Genomic DNA, 19,283 nt, shown 5'->3' with positions numbered 1-19,283 from the left:
TTTAATTATTGTAGGGTTTTATTGTAGGTTATCACAATTGATGAACTACAGAAAATAGCTCTTATCTTAAGTAAACATCGTATGAGGTGCGAATTAGATCTTAGGTTTTTTTTTATTGCGAAAGAAAGCACAAAGGCTAAAGGCCATGTAACGAAGATACAAGAAGTGTGTAAACAAAAGAACGCGGTGTTGTCACTGGTTCACGGCCAACATGTCATCCAGAGCCCTCTTGAACTGAGCGACCGTCGGCTTCTCGACCACACTCTGCGGAAGCCGGTTCCAAGGTCCGGCGATGCGCACCGAAAAAGCAGCCTTCCGCCGATTTAACCGGAACCTGCGAGGATACACCTTCCACGGATGACCCCTCAGACCTCGATCAGGTGCGGGCGTGAAGAAGAGATCGTGGGGCATGTTGTAGTTACCGTGGAGGATGTTGTTGGCCAGTATCAGGTCCCCTCGCAGACGCCTAGCCTCAAGGGTCGGAAGATTGAGTCGCTGGCATCTTTCCTCGTAGGACATTGTGCTGAGGCCGCGGACCATCCTCGTTGCAATTCTCTGGACCCGCTCCAGATGCTGGATGTCCCTGGCGAGGTACGGTGATGCAGCTTGGACCCCATACTCGAGAATGGGCCTCACCAGGGAAACATACAGCGGAAGGAAGATGTCTGTAGTGATGATGGCAAAGGACCGGAACATCAGGAACAGCACTTCGCGAGCTTTGTTGGCTGATTGGATGCATTGGGCCGTTGGTTTGAAAGTGGCATCGACAATGATGCCCAGATCTTTGCACCGTTGAGATCGTTCCAGTTCCAGACGTCCCAGTTCAAAATCGAGAGGTGCATCAGGAGGAGCCCCAATAGCCAAATGACTGCATTTAGTGATGTTGAGCGGCAAGTCCCACAGGTTCGATCATCTCCACACGTGATGAAGGCACCTACGCAGGTCCTTGAAGTCACTCCGGGGAGCAACGAGCTTCACATCATCAGCAAAGAGGAGAACCCGCTGGGAGATGTGCTCTGGCAGGTCGTTGACAAACACCACAAACAACAGTGGTCCAAGAACGGAGCCTTGGGGGACACCGCTTGGGGGCGTTGTGAGTCTCCGAGAGTATGCCGTTGACTTGAACTTGAAAGGTGCGGCCAGCCAAAAACGCACCAATCCACCTCACGACCGCTGGGTGAATCGCATAAGCTTCCAGCTTGCGGAGTAGCAAGCGATGGTTGACCGAATCAAACGCCTTGGCGAAGTCCAGGAAGACCAGGTCAGCAATTTGTAGATCATCCATTAATTGAGTGACCCATTCCGCCATCATCAGCAAGTTGGTGAGGCAGGATCTCTTGGACACGAAGCCATATTGACCATCGGAGATCACCGCTGCGTTCTGGAGATGGGCCATCATGGACGTTTTGATGATAGATTCGAACATCTTGCAGATCACTGAAGTGAGGGAGACCGGTCGGTAATTCAACGGGTCTTCTCGGTCTCCTTTCTTGTAGATAGGGCAGATGACGGCTCGTCTCCAGTCTTCGGGGATGTCACCTGATTGCAAGGACAGTGTGAAGAGATGAGCGAGGGGAAGTGCTATGGTCGGAGCGAGTGCCTGGAGGACCCTTGGGTGAATACCATCAGGACCGTGACTTTTAGTGGCGTCCAGACACATCAAGGCTCGGTAGACTTCAGGAGGTGTAATGGCAACTGCAGGCATTGGGGGAACATCCCGAGCAAATGGAGGTGCTGATCGCCCATCATCGACTTTGTAAATGTCTGTGTACACCCGAGCAAAAAGAGAACTTCCCCCTCTGCATCCGTGACACCGACTCCATCAGCATCCTTGAGTTTAACCACTTGATTGTGTAGACGTTTGTTGGCTTGAACATGGGCAAAGAAGCGTTTGGGGTTTGCACGAGATGACTGCGCTAACCTCAGTTCGTAATTGCTCCGCTCTTGCCTTTCAGTGAACACTGCTCTATTACGTTGCTGCCTGTAGACCTCATATGCTGCCGCCGTGCCTCGTTCCTGGAATTCGCGCCAAGCAACATCTCTGAGAGTCCGTTCCCGCTTCACCTTTTGCGTTGCCCAGGGTTTGTGCTTCTGGTGCCGTGGCATCGACAATGGTACTGAACGCTCCGTCACCCGGAGTATGGATTGTTTCAACGATGTCCACAGCTCGCCGACTGAAGTGATCTCCATGAAGGAAGCCCAGTCAACAGCCTCGGAAGCCTCCGCCAGTGCATGATGATTCAGGGCAGAAAACCTTCTCTTCGGAAGCATCTCACTCTGTAAGGCCGGAATTGTTGCGTGCCAGTTGATGAGTAGATGATTGTCCCGTCTCTTTTATTTGTGCGTGCATTTGGGAATGCCTATTGTTGAACTTAACAATTAATTTTTATTTTTTGAAGTGGCCTGTGTTTGATTTGTGTGATTTTTTTTAAATTTGAGTTTTTCTTAAATTGCATCGTATTGAAACTTGTAAATACGGTTTTCTGATTTGCTTCATGCTTTTTATCGATCCTCTCAAGTAGAATATGATAATTTAAACAAGACAAGTAATGTTTGAGTATTTTTATGCATGTGCAGTAAAATATAAGTTAGGAAAAGTACATTCAGGAGGACATGAGTACAGATATTCTTTTATAAAACTCGGGTATTTTTGTTCAAGGAAGAGCCTTTAAAGTTATATAATAAAATGGCTTTTAAGTAGATAAATTCAATAAGTGAATTTTTTTTAGTTTAAAATATTAAAAAAAGAACAATGGTAGATAGAACCCGTTTTTAAATCTTTAAAATAAACCGTGCCTTATTATTTTCTTACGTGAAACTGAATTAAACTTTTATTCCCCCCCAAAAACCAGTTACACAACTTGGCCACACCTGCAGACATTCTTAACACTACTTAATCATCACAAACTCATAAGCACATTGATTGCAGAGAACTGCTGTTGTTTTCGGACTCATAACTGCTATGGATGTTTCATTTTAGAAGAAAAGTTTCTGAACGTGGATAACTGACTTCAAAACACAATGTCGGACACGGAAGGTGAGTTAAAGAATACCATGTCAATAAGATGCATCTGGTTGTGTTTTAATTTTGGAGTGTACAGCTCTGTCTGCAGACAAAAACCAAACAAAAAAACTGAAAAGAAACTCTTATTTGGTTGCTTTTTGTTTTTCTTGGTGGACGTTGTTACCAAATCAAAACAAATTATATCAAGAAAACATTGTTTCTACATTTCAACAGCAAAAAAAGAACTGTTATTGACTGGTAGTGAACCGGGGGAACTGGAAAAGCAGACTGGCCTTATAGATTCTTTGTTTCTATTATCGTTACACACAAAGCATTTCTGTTTTTCACGGACATATTTGTTAATAATGAAAAAAATATATACACAAATATAATTACCCAAAAAAACGTATTTGTTAATAATGATATAGGTCTCAAATGCATTAAAGTATTACGAAACTCATTTTACAGTATAGTTAAAATTCAGGCTGTTGACAAAAAAGCAATATGTATCTGAAATACAATTTGGTGAGGTTGAATTACAGTTCGGATCTTAAATATTTCTAGTATAGCATTTTGTCAAAACTTCTGAATTTCTATGATCGTATGTCTAGCTACATTCCAACAAACCTAAGAACCGGTTCATGATCCAATGGACAAAATGAAACTTTAGTGAGCACTTTTCTTTTGCTTTCCAGATTCTTCACCGTTGCCTGAAATACGAGTGGTGATCATTGGTGCTGAAAGGGATGGAAAAAGCTCCGTTGCCAACACCATTCTGACTAAAGAGCGATTCGAGTGTGGCAGGACTCGAACAGCTCAAAGCGAAGCTCGACATGAGATCGTGGAGGAACGGAAGCTGGTGGTTGTTGACGTACCAGGATGGAAGAACTCTCCCTTTCTCAAGGAAATCCCAGAATGGGACAAGGATGATTTTAAGATGAATCCCTCCAAGTGTCCTCCCGGTCCGCATGCTTTTCTTCTTGTCATAGCCATCGATTCCTGGTTTTCGCCCATGGAAAAGGATACCCTGCAAGAATATATGAAGTTGTTAGGGGATCGGGTTTGGCAACACACCATTGTGCTCTTCACCTTTGGGGATTATCTGGGCCGAAACACTATTGAGCAATACATTGAGAGTCAAGGTGAAGCACTCAAATGGGTAATAGAAAAGTGTCACAACAGGTACCACGTGATCAACAACAAAGCCAGGAGCAACATAACGCAGGTCATGACGCTGATAGACAAGATTGATGAGATGGTGAGGGCCAATGATGATCCCGTCTACAGGCCGGACAACCATATCTTCTCAGCCATTAAGAAGAAGCAAGAAGAAATAGCAAAGAGGGCTGTTGAAAGACACAGGCAAGCCTTGGAAATAAGAGAGCAAATCAAAGCCAAAATTTCAGGTAAGTAGGAAAAAACTGTTGATTCGTAGTTTTTGTTGGTGATTGGAATTTATTCTGCAAATTGTATCATTATTATTATAATTACCGTATTTTCTCGCACATATGTCGTGTTTGAAAAAAAAATGATGACTGAATCGAGGGTACGGCTTATATGCGAGCAAATTAGACTTGACATGCACGAAACTGCAAGCTGACAAAGACGAAACGTCATAACGCAAGACAATGTCGATACGGTCATTTATTTCTGAATGGAGAAAAGATAAACAGATAAAACGCTTAACAAAATTTATGAATGAAATTCAAGAAAAAAAAACGTATTTTGCATTAACCTTCAAAAAACTCACGTGCCTGCCATTGCTCGAACAGGGCGCCGCCATATCGCCTAGGGATGACAAACTAGACCACTACGGACACACTTCCTGGATGTAATGCTCACTTGACTTCCTTTTTGAATTTGGCTACATGCAGGCAACACCTTTTCGGAATGCGAAATCAAGCAATCTATTTAAACAGTATCTCAGAAATACCACGTGCGATGATTTTTCTTAAGGATTTCCCTTCAAAGTAACACATTTGTACTCCCTCCATGAATATGGAGGATAAAATTGTGAATCGGGGGGGGGGTCTTATACAAGAGAAATTGTAAAATTCAACGACTCTAAGGCAATTTTAAGGATACGGCTTATACGTGGATGCGGATAATATGCGAGAAAATATGATACTTATATCCTTGTGATAAGTGATTCCGAATACTAAGACTTGAATGAATTTGACAGTCATTTAAAGAAACTCATTCAAAAGCATGTTCATGAAGTACCACGGTTGTCTTCGTCCTGTCCCAACTCAACAAAAACAATCTCTTCTTTTTTCTAATTATATTAGAAAACCAACCCATCAATAAACTTCAGATGGTTCTCCTTGGCAGCCGATTTGTTGGAAAAACCTCCGTAGGCAAAACCATTCTAGGTATCAAAGAGTATGTAAACGAAAAACCGACAACATTCTCCGACATCCTCCGTGGCACGGCGGACAATACAGAGATTACAATAGTGGACACACCAGGCTGGAGGAAAAGCTCCCCTGCATCCGACACGCCACAAACGATTAAAGACGAGGTCTTGCACAGCTTATTTAAGTGCAAGACGGAGCCCCACGTCTTCTTACTGGTGATTGACGCAGATGCCTCGTTCAACCACAGTCATCTGGATGCAGCCATCTCTCACGTGGAGTTGCTAGGGGGCAGCGTATGGAAACACACGATGGTGGTGTTCACCCGAGGAAACCGGATGGGGTCACGCAGTATTGAAGAATACATTGAAGGCGAAGGGGGGGCGCTGCAATCTCTGGTGGACCGATGCGGTAACAGGTATCACGTCATGGACAACATGAACGCAGATGATAGCAGTCAGGTTGTAGAGCTACTGGAGAAAATCAAGCTAACTCTGGCGGGGAACAATTTCCAACCGTTTACACCCAATATGAAGATGCTAGAGGAGCTGTTGGAGCGAGAAGAGAATGTGAAAAAAGCTGCTTTGCTGAGAAACCAAGAGGGTCACCGAGTGCAGAAAGGTAATGAATTACTCTTCAACATGGTCTAAAAACAATAGTCTTGATGTGTAAGTTTTACATTTGTATTCTTATTTTCCTTTGCCAGGTTCTGCCAAAAAGTTGAACGAGGTTCGAATTTTGATACTCGGCGAAAAAATGTCGGGGAAGACAACCGCAGCAAATTGCATCCTTCAGCGCAAAGTGTTCCCCACTCAACCGAATGACGGGTGTTTGGCTTCGGAGACCGAGGTTACGGGCAGGAGGGTCACAGTGGTCGACACCCCGGGCTGGCAAGGAGTGGCCGCATGCACCTGGGAAAAGGACAATAAAATCGTCAACGGTTTGACACTGAGCACTCCGGGGTTCCACGCTATTCTGTTCGTGATTTCCTTGGACATGAAATTTAACGAGGTCAATAAGAAAATGCTGGTAGACCACGTGGAGCTCTTTGGAGACAATGTATGGGATCACACAATGGTCCTGTTCAGCAACGTGGACACCTTGGTCGACAGATCCCTCGAAGAATTCATCGAGAGGGAACCCGAAGCGCTTCATTCGTTGATTGACATGTGCGGAAACAGATACCACTGCCTGGATGTCACGGACAAAGACAATGTAAGCCAGCACACGCAGTTATTTGAGAAAATAGAGGAGATGTCAGCAAAAAACCAGGGTTGCCTCTTCCACCCCGACATCAATGACATCCACCAGAGGGTTGAGGGAAAATTCCAGAAGAGAACAATCCAAGAAAGGATGCAACATATTGAGCAGTGGTTCAGGAGGCGAGAGCTGCGGCTGCATAGAATGTACAAGGAGGACCTCGTCGACCTGCAACAGGACATCAAGGAGATTTTTCCACTGTTATTGGGTCGGTATACCCATAAATTCCATTATTGATCATTTCAGTATTCCAATATTTTCACCTTTGTTCTTCATTCAAGGTCCAAAGGGAGAAGGCAAGAAGAAATGTATCCTGACTGATATTGAAGAGCAGATTAGTCAGATCGACACCATAATTTTGCAATCATCGAAGCAAGAGTGGAGCAGCATGGAATTCGTGCCCCCCATCTGTGCGTAAACTATGATTATTTCATTCCAATTGGTATCATTCAAGCTTTCAATTTTGTTCTGCCCTTTGTTTGACTTAATTAAATCCAAGTTCATGAACTTGTTCATATTTTGGCCAAACGTGAACCGAACATGGTTAGAATAATAGTTATTATTGGAAAAATGCAGCACATTCCAGCAATATGAAAAGATAACATTCCAAAATCTTTTTAAGTAGTATCGAATAATATTAAGCCAACTGATATATTGATTAAAAGCCTGGTTTATAGACGACAAGTGCTCGCAGGCTACTCTAAAATATTGTGTACAACAATAAGTATTTTAAGGGTACTAGCTCACGGAAGCGCAGTATTTTCTTAAGAGAATAACGCAACGAATTAATGTTAATAATAGTGAACTTGATTCAAAACTCGCAATTATGAACATGTTGAGTTTGAAATTAATTACTTTAATTAACCTTTCCAAAACTGGGTGTGGCCAAATTTGAATGGTTTTACAGGGCAAGCCTGATTTACAAGTCAGAGTTTAGACCCATTAATACACACCCATTTATCATGTGAAATCTTCCTTGCAGTCTTTTCTTTCTTTCCATACAATACATACATCCTATCAAACAGATTCTAATATATTATGTTGCTTTTTCATTTGCAGTGAGTGGATCCACCCAATCCATGGATGAAATTCTGCACTGGCTATCGATGAATCCAACAAGCTCAAACTCGGCCTCTAAGCTATATCAGTCACAGTCATCGGGCTTCAGCTCTCAGTTTACCTTTGGCGAATGAGGGGCTTACATTGCATCAACAGTGTACTAAAAATATTATACAAATTAAAAAATTAGGACAAGCCGTGCATGTTTTTGGAGTGTGGGATCTCAGAACTATGAGGCCCAAGTGCCAACCACACTCCAGCGTTCCAACCTATATTTGTTTTGTTAGCATTTATTTTAAATGCATTTTTATGCATTCAGAGTGGAAAAACAATTGCGAATTCTAGGAGCCTCCTTGGCTACTTTTTCCTATTTAATTAAAACACTGCGTCCAAATGTATTGGAAAATGCTAATATTCACATACTACTGTGAAATTCCCCTGGATAAAATTATCAGTGGAAATCAATGTGAAATTTGAAATGTTTTTTCATCCATCTGAAACAAGCCCCCTCTCATCGGAACCGGGTATTTCTGTTAAATGTCAGATAAATTGGCAATACTATTAACTGCTGTGTTTTTAGGTGCAGACTACAGAGCAATGGAGAATAACGTCCTAATGCGCTTGTTAAATATGGTTTTATTGCATAGTACAGACATGGGCAAACTACGGCTAGGCTTTTTAATCCGGCCCGCCGACGTTGTCCAAATTATAGTAAAAACAATTACCTCATTCATTTCCCTACAATACACTCGTTTCCCCGATAGATGGTGGACTAGTCTAGTAAAAGTATGTAAATGTGTGTGGGAGCTCAAACAGGAGATTAGTTTGTTATTGGACACATTTCTGAACATTTAACCTTTACTGTGGACATCCTGACACACATGAACGAGCTGAATGTGAAGCTACAAGAGAAAAAACTGTTTGTGCATGAAATGCAAGCAAACCTTCCGCCTTCAAAACCAAGCTGCTTTTTTCTTCAGCTCCAGACTACTGAGGAACTGTGCGGATAAACTTGGAAAAGAGTGACTCTGCATATTCTCTACCTCGGTCACAGTCTGCAGAAGTTCCCCATCTCGTGGAAGACTTCCTGTGTGTGGTTCCAGTTTTTGTCCAACTTTACGTCTTTTTGAGTCTCCGTTTTTGCTACCGAAACTCGTGACTCGTTTTTGTGTTTTGCTGCTTTTCTGTCTTAATGATTTGGTGATTCTTAATGATCCCATTGACTTTGATTCGCGTTGTACTTTGTGCTTTTTGCTTTTGTTTTGTTGTTCTGCGGCCTTTGACTGTACTGTCTAACTTATAACTATGCCTTTTCTTGCTACTGTCACAATGAAATTTCCCGAATACGGGATGAATAAAGTTATCCAATCCAATCCAAAATATATAAAAGAGTGCAAAAGAATACAAGAGTACAAAAGAATACACTTCATATTTCACAGTGCTACTGGAGACAATTCAGCTGTTGCTGGCGATGCATACACCCAATATGAAGATGCTAGAGGAGCTGATGGAGAGAAAAAAGAATGTGAAAAAAGCTGCTTTGCTGAGAAACCAAAAGGGTCACTGATAGATTTATTATTAATACACTTTAATCAAAACAGGGAGACATCATTAACATACACTGGCTACAACTTGCAAGGAAAATCACTCCCAACTCGCCCTCGTCCAGGATGATTCTGAAGAAACGGCATCCTCCTCTGTCCATTTAGTCGCGCCATACTCAAAACATTTAATGTGATTCAAACAATTGCATAAGCTAACCGAATAACACCATTAAGGTCAAAAAACAACTGCCACAACAATCTCATATTAGATCGAAACCAAAAACACCTGCGTAAGAATTTGCACAAATAAGCATAATAATTTCTTTATAAGGGAAACAGAGCGACCGTATTTTTAAACAATAATGTGATTATCGCCATCTGCCGGAATCCAAGTCAAAGCAATTTAAGAGTCCCTTGTAGATTTTCATTGCCAACTCAGATCAACAGTCTCGGCCTGGAACATGGTGTCCTGTTCAGTCAATAGTCCTGAAAACAATTAACTGGCCTCGAAAGCAGCTGTGGGGGGAAAGTGTCGCGCTTACTCGGTCCTAACATATAGCACAAATTAATTTATAGCTTCATTACCTATTAAAATGCTTAATGAACATATAGTAGCATCCCAGAATAAACCCAACAGTCACCGAGTGCAGAAAGGTAATGCATTACTCTTCAACACGGTCTAAAAACAATAGTCTTCACGTGTAAGTTTTACATTTGTATTCTTATTTTCCTTTGCCAGGTTCTGCCAAAAAGTTGAATGAGGTACGAATTTTGATACTCGGCGAAAAAATGTCGGGAATGACAACCGTAGCAAATTGCATCCTTCAGCACAAAGTGTTCCCCACTCAACCCAGAAGAGGAAAATCCAAGAAACGATGCAACATAGAACTAAGCAGAAGTTCAGGAGCCAAGAGCCTGAGCTGCATAGAATGTACAAGCAGAAGCTCATCGACCTGCAACAGGACATCAAGGAGATTGTTCCACTGTCATTGGGTTGGTATACCCATAAATTCTATTATTAATCATTTGAGTATTCCAATATTTTCACCTTTGTTCTTCATTCAAGGTTCAAAGGGAAAAGGCAAGAAGAAATGTATCCTGACTGATATTGAAGAGCAGATTAGTTAGATCGACACCATAATTTTGCAGTCATCGAAGCAAGAGCTGAAGAGCATGGAGTTCTGACCCCCCGACCTGTGCGTAAACTATCATTATTTCATTCCAATTGGTATAATTCAAGCTTTCAATTTTGTTCTGCCCTTTGTTTGACTTAATTAAATCCAAGTTCATGAACTTGTTCATATTTTGGCCAAACGTGAACCGAACATGGTTAGAATAATAGTTCTTATTGGAACAATGCAGCACAACCCAACAATATGAAGAGACAGAAGCGCAGTATTTTCTTAAGAGAACATCGCAACAAATTAATGTTAATAATGGTGAACTTGATTCAAAAGTCTAAATTATGAACAAGTTCAGTTTGAAATTAATCACTTCTTCATTTAGAAAATTAATCTTTCCAAAACTGGGTGTGGCCAAAGTTGAATGGTTTTACAAGGCAAAGCTGATTACAAGTCAGAGTTGAGGCCCCTTAATACACACCCATTTCTCATGTGAAATCTTCCTTGCTGTCTTTTCTTTCTTTCCATACAATACATACATCCTATCAAACAAATTCTAATATATTATGTTGCATTTTCATTTGCAGTGAGTGGATCCACCCAATCCATGGATAAAATTCTGCACTGGCTATTGACGAATCCAACAAGCTCAAACTCGGCCTCTAACCTATATCAGTCACAGTCATCGGGCTTCAGCTCTCAGTTTCCCTTTGGCAAATGAGGGGCTTACATTGCATCAACAGTGTCCTAAAATATTACACAAATTCAAAAATTAGGAGAAGCCAAATAGCTTTGCTAGAAAACCGATAGCCCCAATTTTCCATTTATGTCCATTATGAAAAAAGATATCGCAATTGTTAGGGTTATTAGTCTTACGTAATTATATATTTGCTTGCAATGAAGAACGCTTTGCTTTACTTAGTTAGACCAAACAACAGGAAGCTCAAATCATCTTAGACTGCTGGAATGCGGAGAAGAACCTTCGGCTCAACATGACCTTCATTTGTTTCAAAGCTAAAACTTCTATTGACTTCTCACACCTGTTTTCCCACCCCTCTCTTGAGAGCTGAGATGTCCATTGTAACTTGGGTCCTTGAAGCTAATAAACAGGAAAAAGATGCGTGTAACGCCAGAATGAACCTGGACGAAGGCGAGTCGGTTCGATTCTCTCTTGCAAGAAAACCACAGATGATTCTCCCATCTCTTTTATTTGTGCATGCATTTGGGAATGCCTTTTGGTGAACGTAACAGTTAAGTTTTATTTTTTGAAATGGCCTGTGTTTGATTTGTGTGATTTTTTTACATTTGAGTTTTTCTTAAATTGCATCGTATTGAAACTTGTAAATACGGTTTTCTGATTTGCTTCATGCTTTTTATCAATCCTCCCGAGTAGAATATAATAATTTAAACTAGACAAGTAATGTTTGAGTATTTTTATGCATGTGCAGTAAAATATAAGTTAAAAAAAGTACATTCAGGAGGACATGAGTACAGATATTCTTTTATAAAACGCGGGTATTTTTGTTCAAGGAAGAGCCTTTAAAGTTATATACTAAATTGGCTTTTAAGTAGATAAATTTAATAAGTTTTTTTTTTTACTTTAAAATATTAAAAAAAGAACAATGGTAGATAGAACCCCTTTTTAAATCTTTAAAATAAACCGTGTTTTATTCTTTTCTTAAGTGAAACTTAATAGATCTTTACTTCATCCCAAAAAACCAGTTCCACAACTTGGCCACACCTGCAGACATTCTTAACACTCCTTAATCATCACAAAATCATAAGCACTTTGATTGCAGAGCACTGCTGTTGTTTTCGGACTCATAACTGCTATGGATGTTTCATTTTAGAAGTAAAGTTTCTGAATGTGGATACCTGACTACAAAACACAATGTCGGACATGAAAGGTGAGTTAAAGAATACCATGTCAATAAGATGCATCTGGTTGTGTTTTAATTATCGAGTGTATGGCTCTGTCTGCAGACAAAACAAAAAACAAACAAAAAACACAAAAGAAACTCTTATTTGCTTGTTCTTTATTTTTCTTGGTGGATGTTGTTACCAAATCAAAACAAATTCTATCAAGAAAACAATGTTTCTACATTTCAACAGCAAAAAAATAACTGTTATTGACTGGTAGTGAACCGGGGGGACCTGGAAAAGCAGACTGGCCTTATACATTCTTTGTTTCCAATATCGTTACACACAAAGCATTTCTGTTTTTCACGGACATATTTGTTAATAATGTGTTGGAATAATCCTTAGGTATTTCCAAATTCACAATAAAAGAGGCATCTGAAGTCACATCTTTGTTTAATTCTTGCAAGAAGAGAATACATCCATCCACGTATGTAGTCTAGATCATTCTAACAACTCGAGGTCTCTCTCGCTAATTTATTGATAAGATTTTAACGCCATGCCCCACAGAAGTCTAAACATATTTAGTCTCATAACAATTTATCACAGTTCTCAAAGCAATTGTAGGTCTGTCGAATCTTCCCAAGAGCGCTTGTTGTGGACCCATCCTGCGAAGCCAAAACAGTCCACTGTTCCCAAGGGCGCTTGTTGTGGACACTCTTCATGCCCAAGGCAATTCCCAGTCCTCTTGATGCGAACCTCAGTCCTTACTTTTGCAAGAGATGCATTAAAATGCCCTTTGTATAAATGTCAATAACTCTTCGTTGCAAGTACATATAATATAATAATATTGATACACATCTATAATAATGATAAACATAACATAATAAAAAATATATATATACAAATATATATCCCCCCCCAAAAAAATTGGTTGATATTCTCAAATACATTAAAGTATTATGAAACTCATTTTACAGTAGTTAAAATTCAGGTTGTTGACAAAAAAGCAATATGTATCTGAAATACATTTTGGTGAAGTCGAATTACACTTGAGTTCTGATCTCGTTTCTAGTATAGTATTTTGTCAAAACTACCTGATTTCTACGATCGTAGGTCTAGCTACATTTCAATGATCCTAAGAACCGGTTCATGATCCAATCGCCAAAATGAAACTTTAGTAACTACTGTTCTTTTGCTTTGCAGATTCTTCACCATTGCCTGAGAGACGAGTGGTGATCATTGGTGCTCGAGGGGATGGAAAAAGCTCTGTGGCCAACACCATTCTGACCAAAGAGCGATTCGAGTGCGGCTGGACTCGAACAGCTCAAAGCGAAGCTCGACATGAGATCGTGGAGGGACGGAAGCTGGTGGTTGTTGACGTACCAGGATGGAATTACTCTCCCTCTCGCGGGAAAATCCCAGAATGGGACAAGGATTATTTTAAGATGAATCCCTCCAAGTGTCTGCCCGGTCCGCATGCTTTCCTTCTTATCATAGCCATCAATTCCAGGTTTTCGTCCGAGAAAAAGAATACCCTGCAAGAATATATGAAGTTGCTAGGGGATCGAGTTTGGCAACACTGCATTGTACTTTTCACCTTTGGGGACTATCTGGGCCCAAAGACCATTGAGCAATACATTGAGAATCAAGGTAAAGCCCTCAAATGGTTGATAGAAAAGTGTCACAACAGGTACCACGTGATCAACAACAAAGCCAGGAGCAGCATTACGCAGGTCATGACGCTGATAGACAAGATTGATGAGATGGTGAGGGCCAATGATGATTCCGTCTACAGGCTGGACAACCATATCTTCTCAGCCATTAAGAAGAAGCAAGAAAAAATAGCAAAGAGGGCTGTTGAAAGACACAGGAAAGCCTTGGAAATAAGAGAGCAAATCAAAGCCAAAATTTCAGGTAAGTAGTAAAAAAACCTGTTGATTTGTAGTTTTTGTTGAAGGTGATTGCAATTTATTCGGCAAATTGTATCATTATTATTATTATTACCGTATTTCCCACACATGTCGTTCTTGTCGCAAAAAAAATGATGACTGAATCAAGGGGACGGCTTATATGCGAGCAAATTAGACTTGACATGCACGAAACTGCAAGGTGACAACGGCGAAATGCCATAACGCAGGACAATGTCGATACGGTCATTTATTTCTGAATGGAGAAAAGATAAACAGATAAAACGCTATTTTGACATCTATGAGTGAAATTCAAGAAAAAAACCTATTTTGCATAAAACGTGAAAAAACTCACTTACTTGTGCCTGCCATTGCTCGCTCAGGGCGCTGCTATCTAACCTAGGGAAGACAAACTACACCGCTACGGACACACTTCCTGGTTGTACTGCTCACATGACTTCCTTTTTGAATTTGTCTACATGCAGGCAACCCCCGTTCCGGAATGCGCAATCCAGCAGACGATCCTTTCGATTGATACATTATCTCAGAAATACCACCTGCAATGATTTTTCTTAAGATTTTCCCTTCAAAGTAACACATTTGTACTCCTTCCATGAATATGAGGGGAACATTGTGAATCAGGGGGTGTCTTATACAAGATAAATTGTAAAATTCAACGATTTTAAGGCAATTTTAAGGATACGGCTTATACGCGGGGGCGGCTAATATGCGAGGAAATATGATACTTATATTCTTGTGATAAGTGATTCCCAATACTAAGACTAGAATGAATTTGACAGTAATTTAAAGAAACTCATTCAATAGCATGTTCATGAAGTACCACAGTTGTCTTCGTCCTGTCCCAACTCAACAAAAACAATTTCTTCTTTATTCTAATTATATTAGAAAACCAACCCATCAATACACTTCAGATGGTTCTCCTTGGCAGCCGATTTGTTGGAAAAACCTCCGTAGGCAAAACCATTCTAGGTATCAAAGACTATGAAAACGAAGAACCGACAACATTCTCCTACATCCTCCATGGCACGGCGGACAATACAGAGATTGCAATAGTGGACACACCAGGCTGGAGGAAAGGCTTCCCTGCATCCGACACGCCACAAACGATTAAAGACGAGGTCTTGCACAGCTTATTTAAGTGCCAGACGGAGCCCCACGTCTTCTTACTGGTAATTGACGCAGATGCCTCGTTCAACTACAGTCATCTGGATGCAGCCATCACTCACGTGGAGTTGCTAGGGGGCAGCGTATGGAAACACACGATGGTGGTGTTCACCCGAGGAGACCGGATGGGGTCACGCAGTATTGAAGAATACATTGAAGCCGAGGGGTGGCCACTGCAATCTCTGGTGGAGCGATGCGGTAACAGGTATCACGTCATGTACTACATAAACGCAGATGATACCAGTCAGGTTGTAGAGCTACTGGAGAAAATTAAGCTAACTCTGGCGGGGAACAATTTCCAACCGTTTACACCCAATATGAAGATCCTAGAGGAGCTGTTGGAGCGAGAAAAAAATGCGGAAAAAGCTGCTTTGCTGAGAAACCAAAAGGGTCACCGAGTGCAGAAAGGTAATGAATTACTCTTCTACACGGTCTAAAACAATGGTCTTGTTGTGTATGTTTTACATTTGTATTCTTATTTTCCTTTGCCAGGTTCTGCCAAAAAGTTGAACGAGGTTCGAATTTTGATACTCGGCGAAAAAATGTCGGGGAAGACAACCGCAGCAAATTGCATCCTTCAGCGCAAAGTGTTCCCCGCTCAACCGAATGACGGGTGTTTGGCTTCGGAGACCGAGGTTGCGGGCAGGAGGGTCACAGTGGTCGACACCCCGGGCTGGCACACAGAGGCCGATTGCACCTGGGAAAAGGACAATAAAATCGTCAACGGTTTGACACTGAGCACTCCGGGGTTCCACGCTATTCTGTTGGTGATTTCCTTGGACATGAAATTTAACGAGGTCAATAAGGAAATGCTGGTAGACCACGTGAAGCTCTTTGGAGACAATGTATGGGATCACACAATGGTCCTGTTCATTAACGTGGACACCCTGGTCGACAGATCCCTCGAAGAATTCATCGAGAGGGAACCCAAAGCGCTTAATTCGTTGATTGACATGTGCCGAAACAGATACCACTGCCTGGATGTCACGGACAAAGACAATGTAAGCCAGCACACGCAGTTATTTGAGAAAATAGAGGAGATGTCAGCAAAAAACCAGGGTCGCCTCTTCCACCCCGACATCAATGACATCCACCAGAGGGTTGCGGAAAAATTCCAGAAGAGGATGCATTATATAATCAGGAGCCAAAAGCTGGAGCTGCATAGGATGTTCAAGAAGAAGCTCGTCGACCTGCAACACGACATCAAGGAGATTGTTCCACTGTCATTTGGTCGGTATACCCATAAATTCATTATTGATAATTTGAGTATTCCAATATTTTCACCTTTGTTCTTCATTCAAGGTTCAAAGGGAAAAGGCAAGATGGAATGTATCCTGAATGATATTGAAGAGCAGATTAGTCAGATCGACACCATAATATTGCAGTCATCGAAGCAAAAGCGGAGCAGCATGGATCTCTTGCCCCCCTCCTGTGCGTAAACTATGATTATTTCATTCCAATTGGAATCGTTCAAGCTTTCAATTTTGTTCTGCCCTGTGTTTGACTTAATTAAATCCAAGTTCATGAACTTGTTCGGATTTTGGCCAAACGTGAACCAAACATGGTTAGAATAATAGTTCTTATTGGAAAAATGCAGCACAACCCAGCAATATGAAAAGCTAACATTCCAAAATCTTTTTAAGTAGTATCGAATAATATTAAGCCAACTGATATATTGATTAAAAGCCTGGTTTGTAGACAACAAGTGCTCGCAGGCTACTCTAAAATATTGTGTACAACAATGCAAGTATTTTAAGGGTACTAGCTCACGGAAGCGCAATATTTTCTTAAGAGAACAACGCAACAAATTAATGTTAATAATGGTAAACTTGATTTAAAACTCTAAATTATGAACATGTTGAGTTTGAAATTAATTACTTTAATTAACCTTTCCAAAACTGGGTGTGGCCAAATTTGAATGGTTTTACAGGGCAAGCCTGATTTACAAGTCAGAGTTTAGGCCCATTAATACACACACATTTCTCATGTGAATTCTTCCTTGCTGTCTTTTCTTTCTTTCCATACAATAATAGCCTTAACATCCTACCAAACACATTCTAATATATGATGCTTTTTCATTTGCAGTGAGTGGATCCACCCAATCCATGGATAAAATTCAGCACTGGCTATCGATGAATCAAACAAGCTCAAACTCGGACTCTAACCTATATCAGTCACAGTCATCGGGCTTCAGCTCTCATTTTCACTTTGACGAATGAAGGGCCTGCATTGCAGCAACAGTGTACTAATCGCGAAAAAAAATTATACAAAATCAAAAATTAGGACAATCCAAACAGCAATGCTAGCAAACCGATTGCCACAATTTTCCATTTATGTCCATTATGAAAAAAGTTATCGCAATTAATCGAAAGTATTCATTCATTCATTCATTTTCTGAACAGCTTTATCCTCACTACGGTTGATAAGCTGACTTCAGGCCAAAAGCAAAGTTTTTTTTTACCTAGGTCTACAGTGTCTTGTGTGTCTTGTGTCTGTCTTGCTACTGCAACCAAGAAATTTCCCAAATACGGGATGAAATAAAGTTCTAACCTAACCCTGAATTGGTGGCCAACCAATCGCAGAGCATGAGGAGACAAACAACCATGGACGCAAACACTTAAACCTAGGGAGACTTTGGAGTGTTTAATCAGCATACCGTGCATGTTTTTGGAGTGTGGGATCTCAGAACTATGAGGCCCAAGTGCTAACCACACTCCAGTGTGCCAACCTATATTTGTTTTGATAGCATTTATTTTAAATGTGTTTTATATGCATTCAGAGTGGAAAAACAATTGTGAATTCTAGGAGCCTCATTGGCTACTTTTTCCTATTCAATTTAAACACTCCATCCAAATGTATTGGGAAATGCTAATATTCACATACTACTGTGATATCCCACTGGATAAAATTATCAGTGGAAATCAATGTGAACTCATTTGGAGTACCCGGAGAAAAAACACGCAGGTCCGGGGAGAACATGCAAACTCCACACTGGTAGACAGACCTGGATTTGAACCCAGGACTCCCACTGTAGGGCTGATGCGCTAACCACTCATCCACCGGGCCGCCTAAATGTTTGATATAAATGTATGTAAATCCTAAATGTAAATGTTTCCCCTCTTGGATTGTTGTTATTTAGATATGAGAATATATTTCTATTTTTTTTGTCTTGATTTGAGTGCGCAAACTTTAGATATTGGCGCTATATAGCGGTATCATCAATTTTGATTGCATTTGCCTAGTATTTTTTTTTTAATATATATTACTGATCACTGTGATTTAGTATTTGGATGCCAAAGATTTATATATAGTATGTAAGTATGCCTCTATTCATCTTTCATTTCTATGATCAGGCGTCATTGTACCTACCTAAAGAAGCTACAAGAAGGTGTAGAAATGCCGCCACACCTGAAATAAAGGAAGATTATTTTTCATCATAACACACGCAAGCAGAATCTTTTGCACAGACTAGTTGTCACTAAGGGAATACCCGGAAATTTCTTGCACAAAACACACACTATTTTTAGGGTAACATGTTGCTTGAAGTCTAAATTTAAAGCAGGACATGGCTCATTTAAAATTGAAATACTTATATATGACCACTGTAGATTCTCGATGATACTATGTAATTACGATACATTTACCATAGAAATTGTTCAACTAAAATAATCAGGTGATCCATTCATTATGTCATTTCTTTCAATGGCATTCAATACATTTTTATTCACTTACCAAGCCACGAAGGGATGAGGATCATATTCATTCTGCTCCGAGTTTTGAGTCTTTTAACAAACAAAATGTTGAAAAATTGGGAGAATCGTAATTCAGTAAAAATGTATATTTGTATTTTTCAAACTCACACGCCTTATTTTTTGTGAGTGATGGTACAGAACATGTAGCAATGACAGTGAACTGTCCGAGTAGCGAGAGATGGTCATCTTGGTGGAGTCGTTTCCTTCCTGAAACAATTAGGAAAAAGGCGGAGCATC

At 40.6% G+C, this 19,283-nt stretch overlaps 3 protein-coding genes across 4 annotated transcripts in view; all 3 read left to right on the top strand.

Annotated features, from left to right (window-relative positions):
- The window catches only part of LOC144078743 (GTPase IMAP family member 8-like), a 48,869-nt gene that overhangs the window by 5,705 nt on the left and 23,881 nt on the right, over positions 1 to 19,283 (top strand). The window contains exons 1-3 of one of the 2 annotated variants that reach the window (XM_077607062.1): positions 2,910 to 3,037; positions 13,406 to 14,116; positions 15,016 to 15,702. In XM_077607062.1, coding sequence (XP_077463188.1) covers positions 3,022 to 3,037; positions 13,406 to 14,116; positions 15,016 to 15,702 — 1,414 coding nt within the window. In that variant the 5' untranslated portion in view covers positions 2,910 to 3,021. Of the gene's footprint in view, positions 1 to 2,909; positions 3,038 to 13,405; positions 14,117 to 15,015; positions 15,703 to 19,283 lie in introns of those variants that run through there. The other variant, XM_077607063.1, reaches the window with a different exon arrangement.
- LOC144078979 (GTPase IMAP family member 9-like) lies at positions 3,608 to 4,796 on the top strand. Its single transcript, XM_077607482.1, has 3 exons — positions 3,608 to 3,641; positions 3,700 to 4,410; positions 4,777 to 4,796. Exons 1-3 carry the CDS (start codon positions 3,608 to 3,610, stop codon positions 4,794 to 4,796), a joined length of 765 nt encoding a protein of 254 aa, XP_077463608.1.
- Positions 5,145 to 10,368, top strand: LOC144078748 (GTPase IMAP family member 8-like). Its single transcript, XM_077607069.1, has 3 exons — positions 5,145 to 5,979; positions 6,065 to 6,826; positions 10,288 to 10,368. Exons 1-3 carry the CDS (start codon positions 5,319 to 5,321, stop codon positions 10,347 to 10,349), a joined length of 1,485 nt encoding a protein of 494 aa, XP_077463195.1. The 5' UTR covers positions 5,145 to 5,318; the 3' UTR covers positions 10,350 to 10,368.

The sequence above is a fragment of the Stigmatopora argus genome, chromosome 8 (assembly GCF_051989625.1).
Source record: "Stigmatopora argus isolate UIUO_Sarg chromosome 8, RoL_Sarg_1.0, whole genome shotgun sequence".
Classification (NCBI taxonomy): Eukaryota; Metazoa; Chordata; class Actinopteri; order Syngnathiformes; family Syngnathidae; genus Stigmatopora; species Stigmatopora argus.
This window is presented reverse-complemented; position numbering and strand designations above follow the sequence as displayed.

Bases quoted from the DNA above. Each gene is read 5' to 3' on its own strand.
- LOC144078979 (XM_077607482.1), top strand. From the start codon at position 3,608: ATGTCTAGCTACATTCCAACAAACCTAAGAACCG. The intron at 3,642-3,699 runs GTTCATGATCCA...TTTGCTTTCCAG, and splicing joins TCCAACAAACCTAAGAACCG to ATTCTTCACCGTTGCCTGAA. The intron at 4,411-4,776 runs GTAAGTAGGAAA...TTGCTCGAACAG, and splicing joins AATCAAAGCCAAAATTTCAG to GGCGCCGCCATATCGCCTAG.
- LOC144078748 (XM_077607069.1), top strand. From the start codon at position 5,319: ATGGTTCTCCTTGGCAGCCGATTTGTTGGAAAAACCTCCGTAGGCAAA. The intron at 5,980-6,064 runs GTAATGAATTAC...TTCCTTTGCCAG, and splicing joins GGGTCACCGAGTGCAGAAAG to GTTCTGCCAAAAAGTTGAAC. The intron at 6,827-10,287 runs GTCGGTATACCC...TCTTCATTCAAG, and splicing joins GATTTTTCCACTGTTATTGG to GTTCAAAGGGAAAAGGCAAG.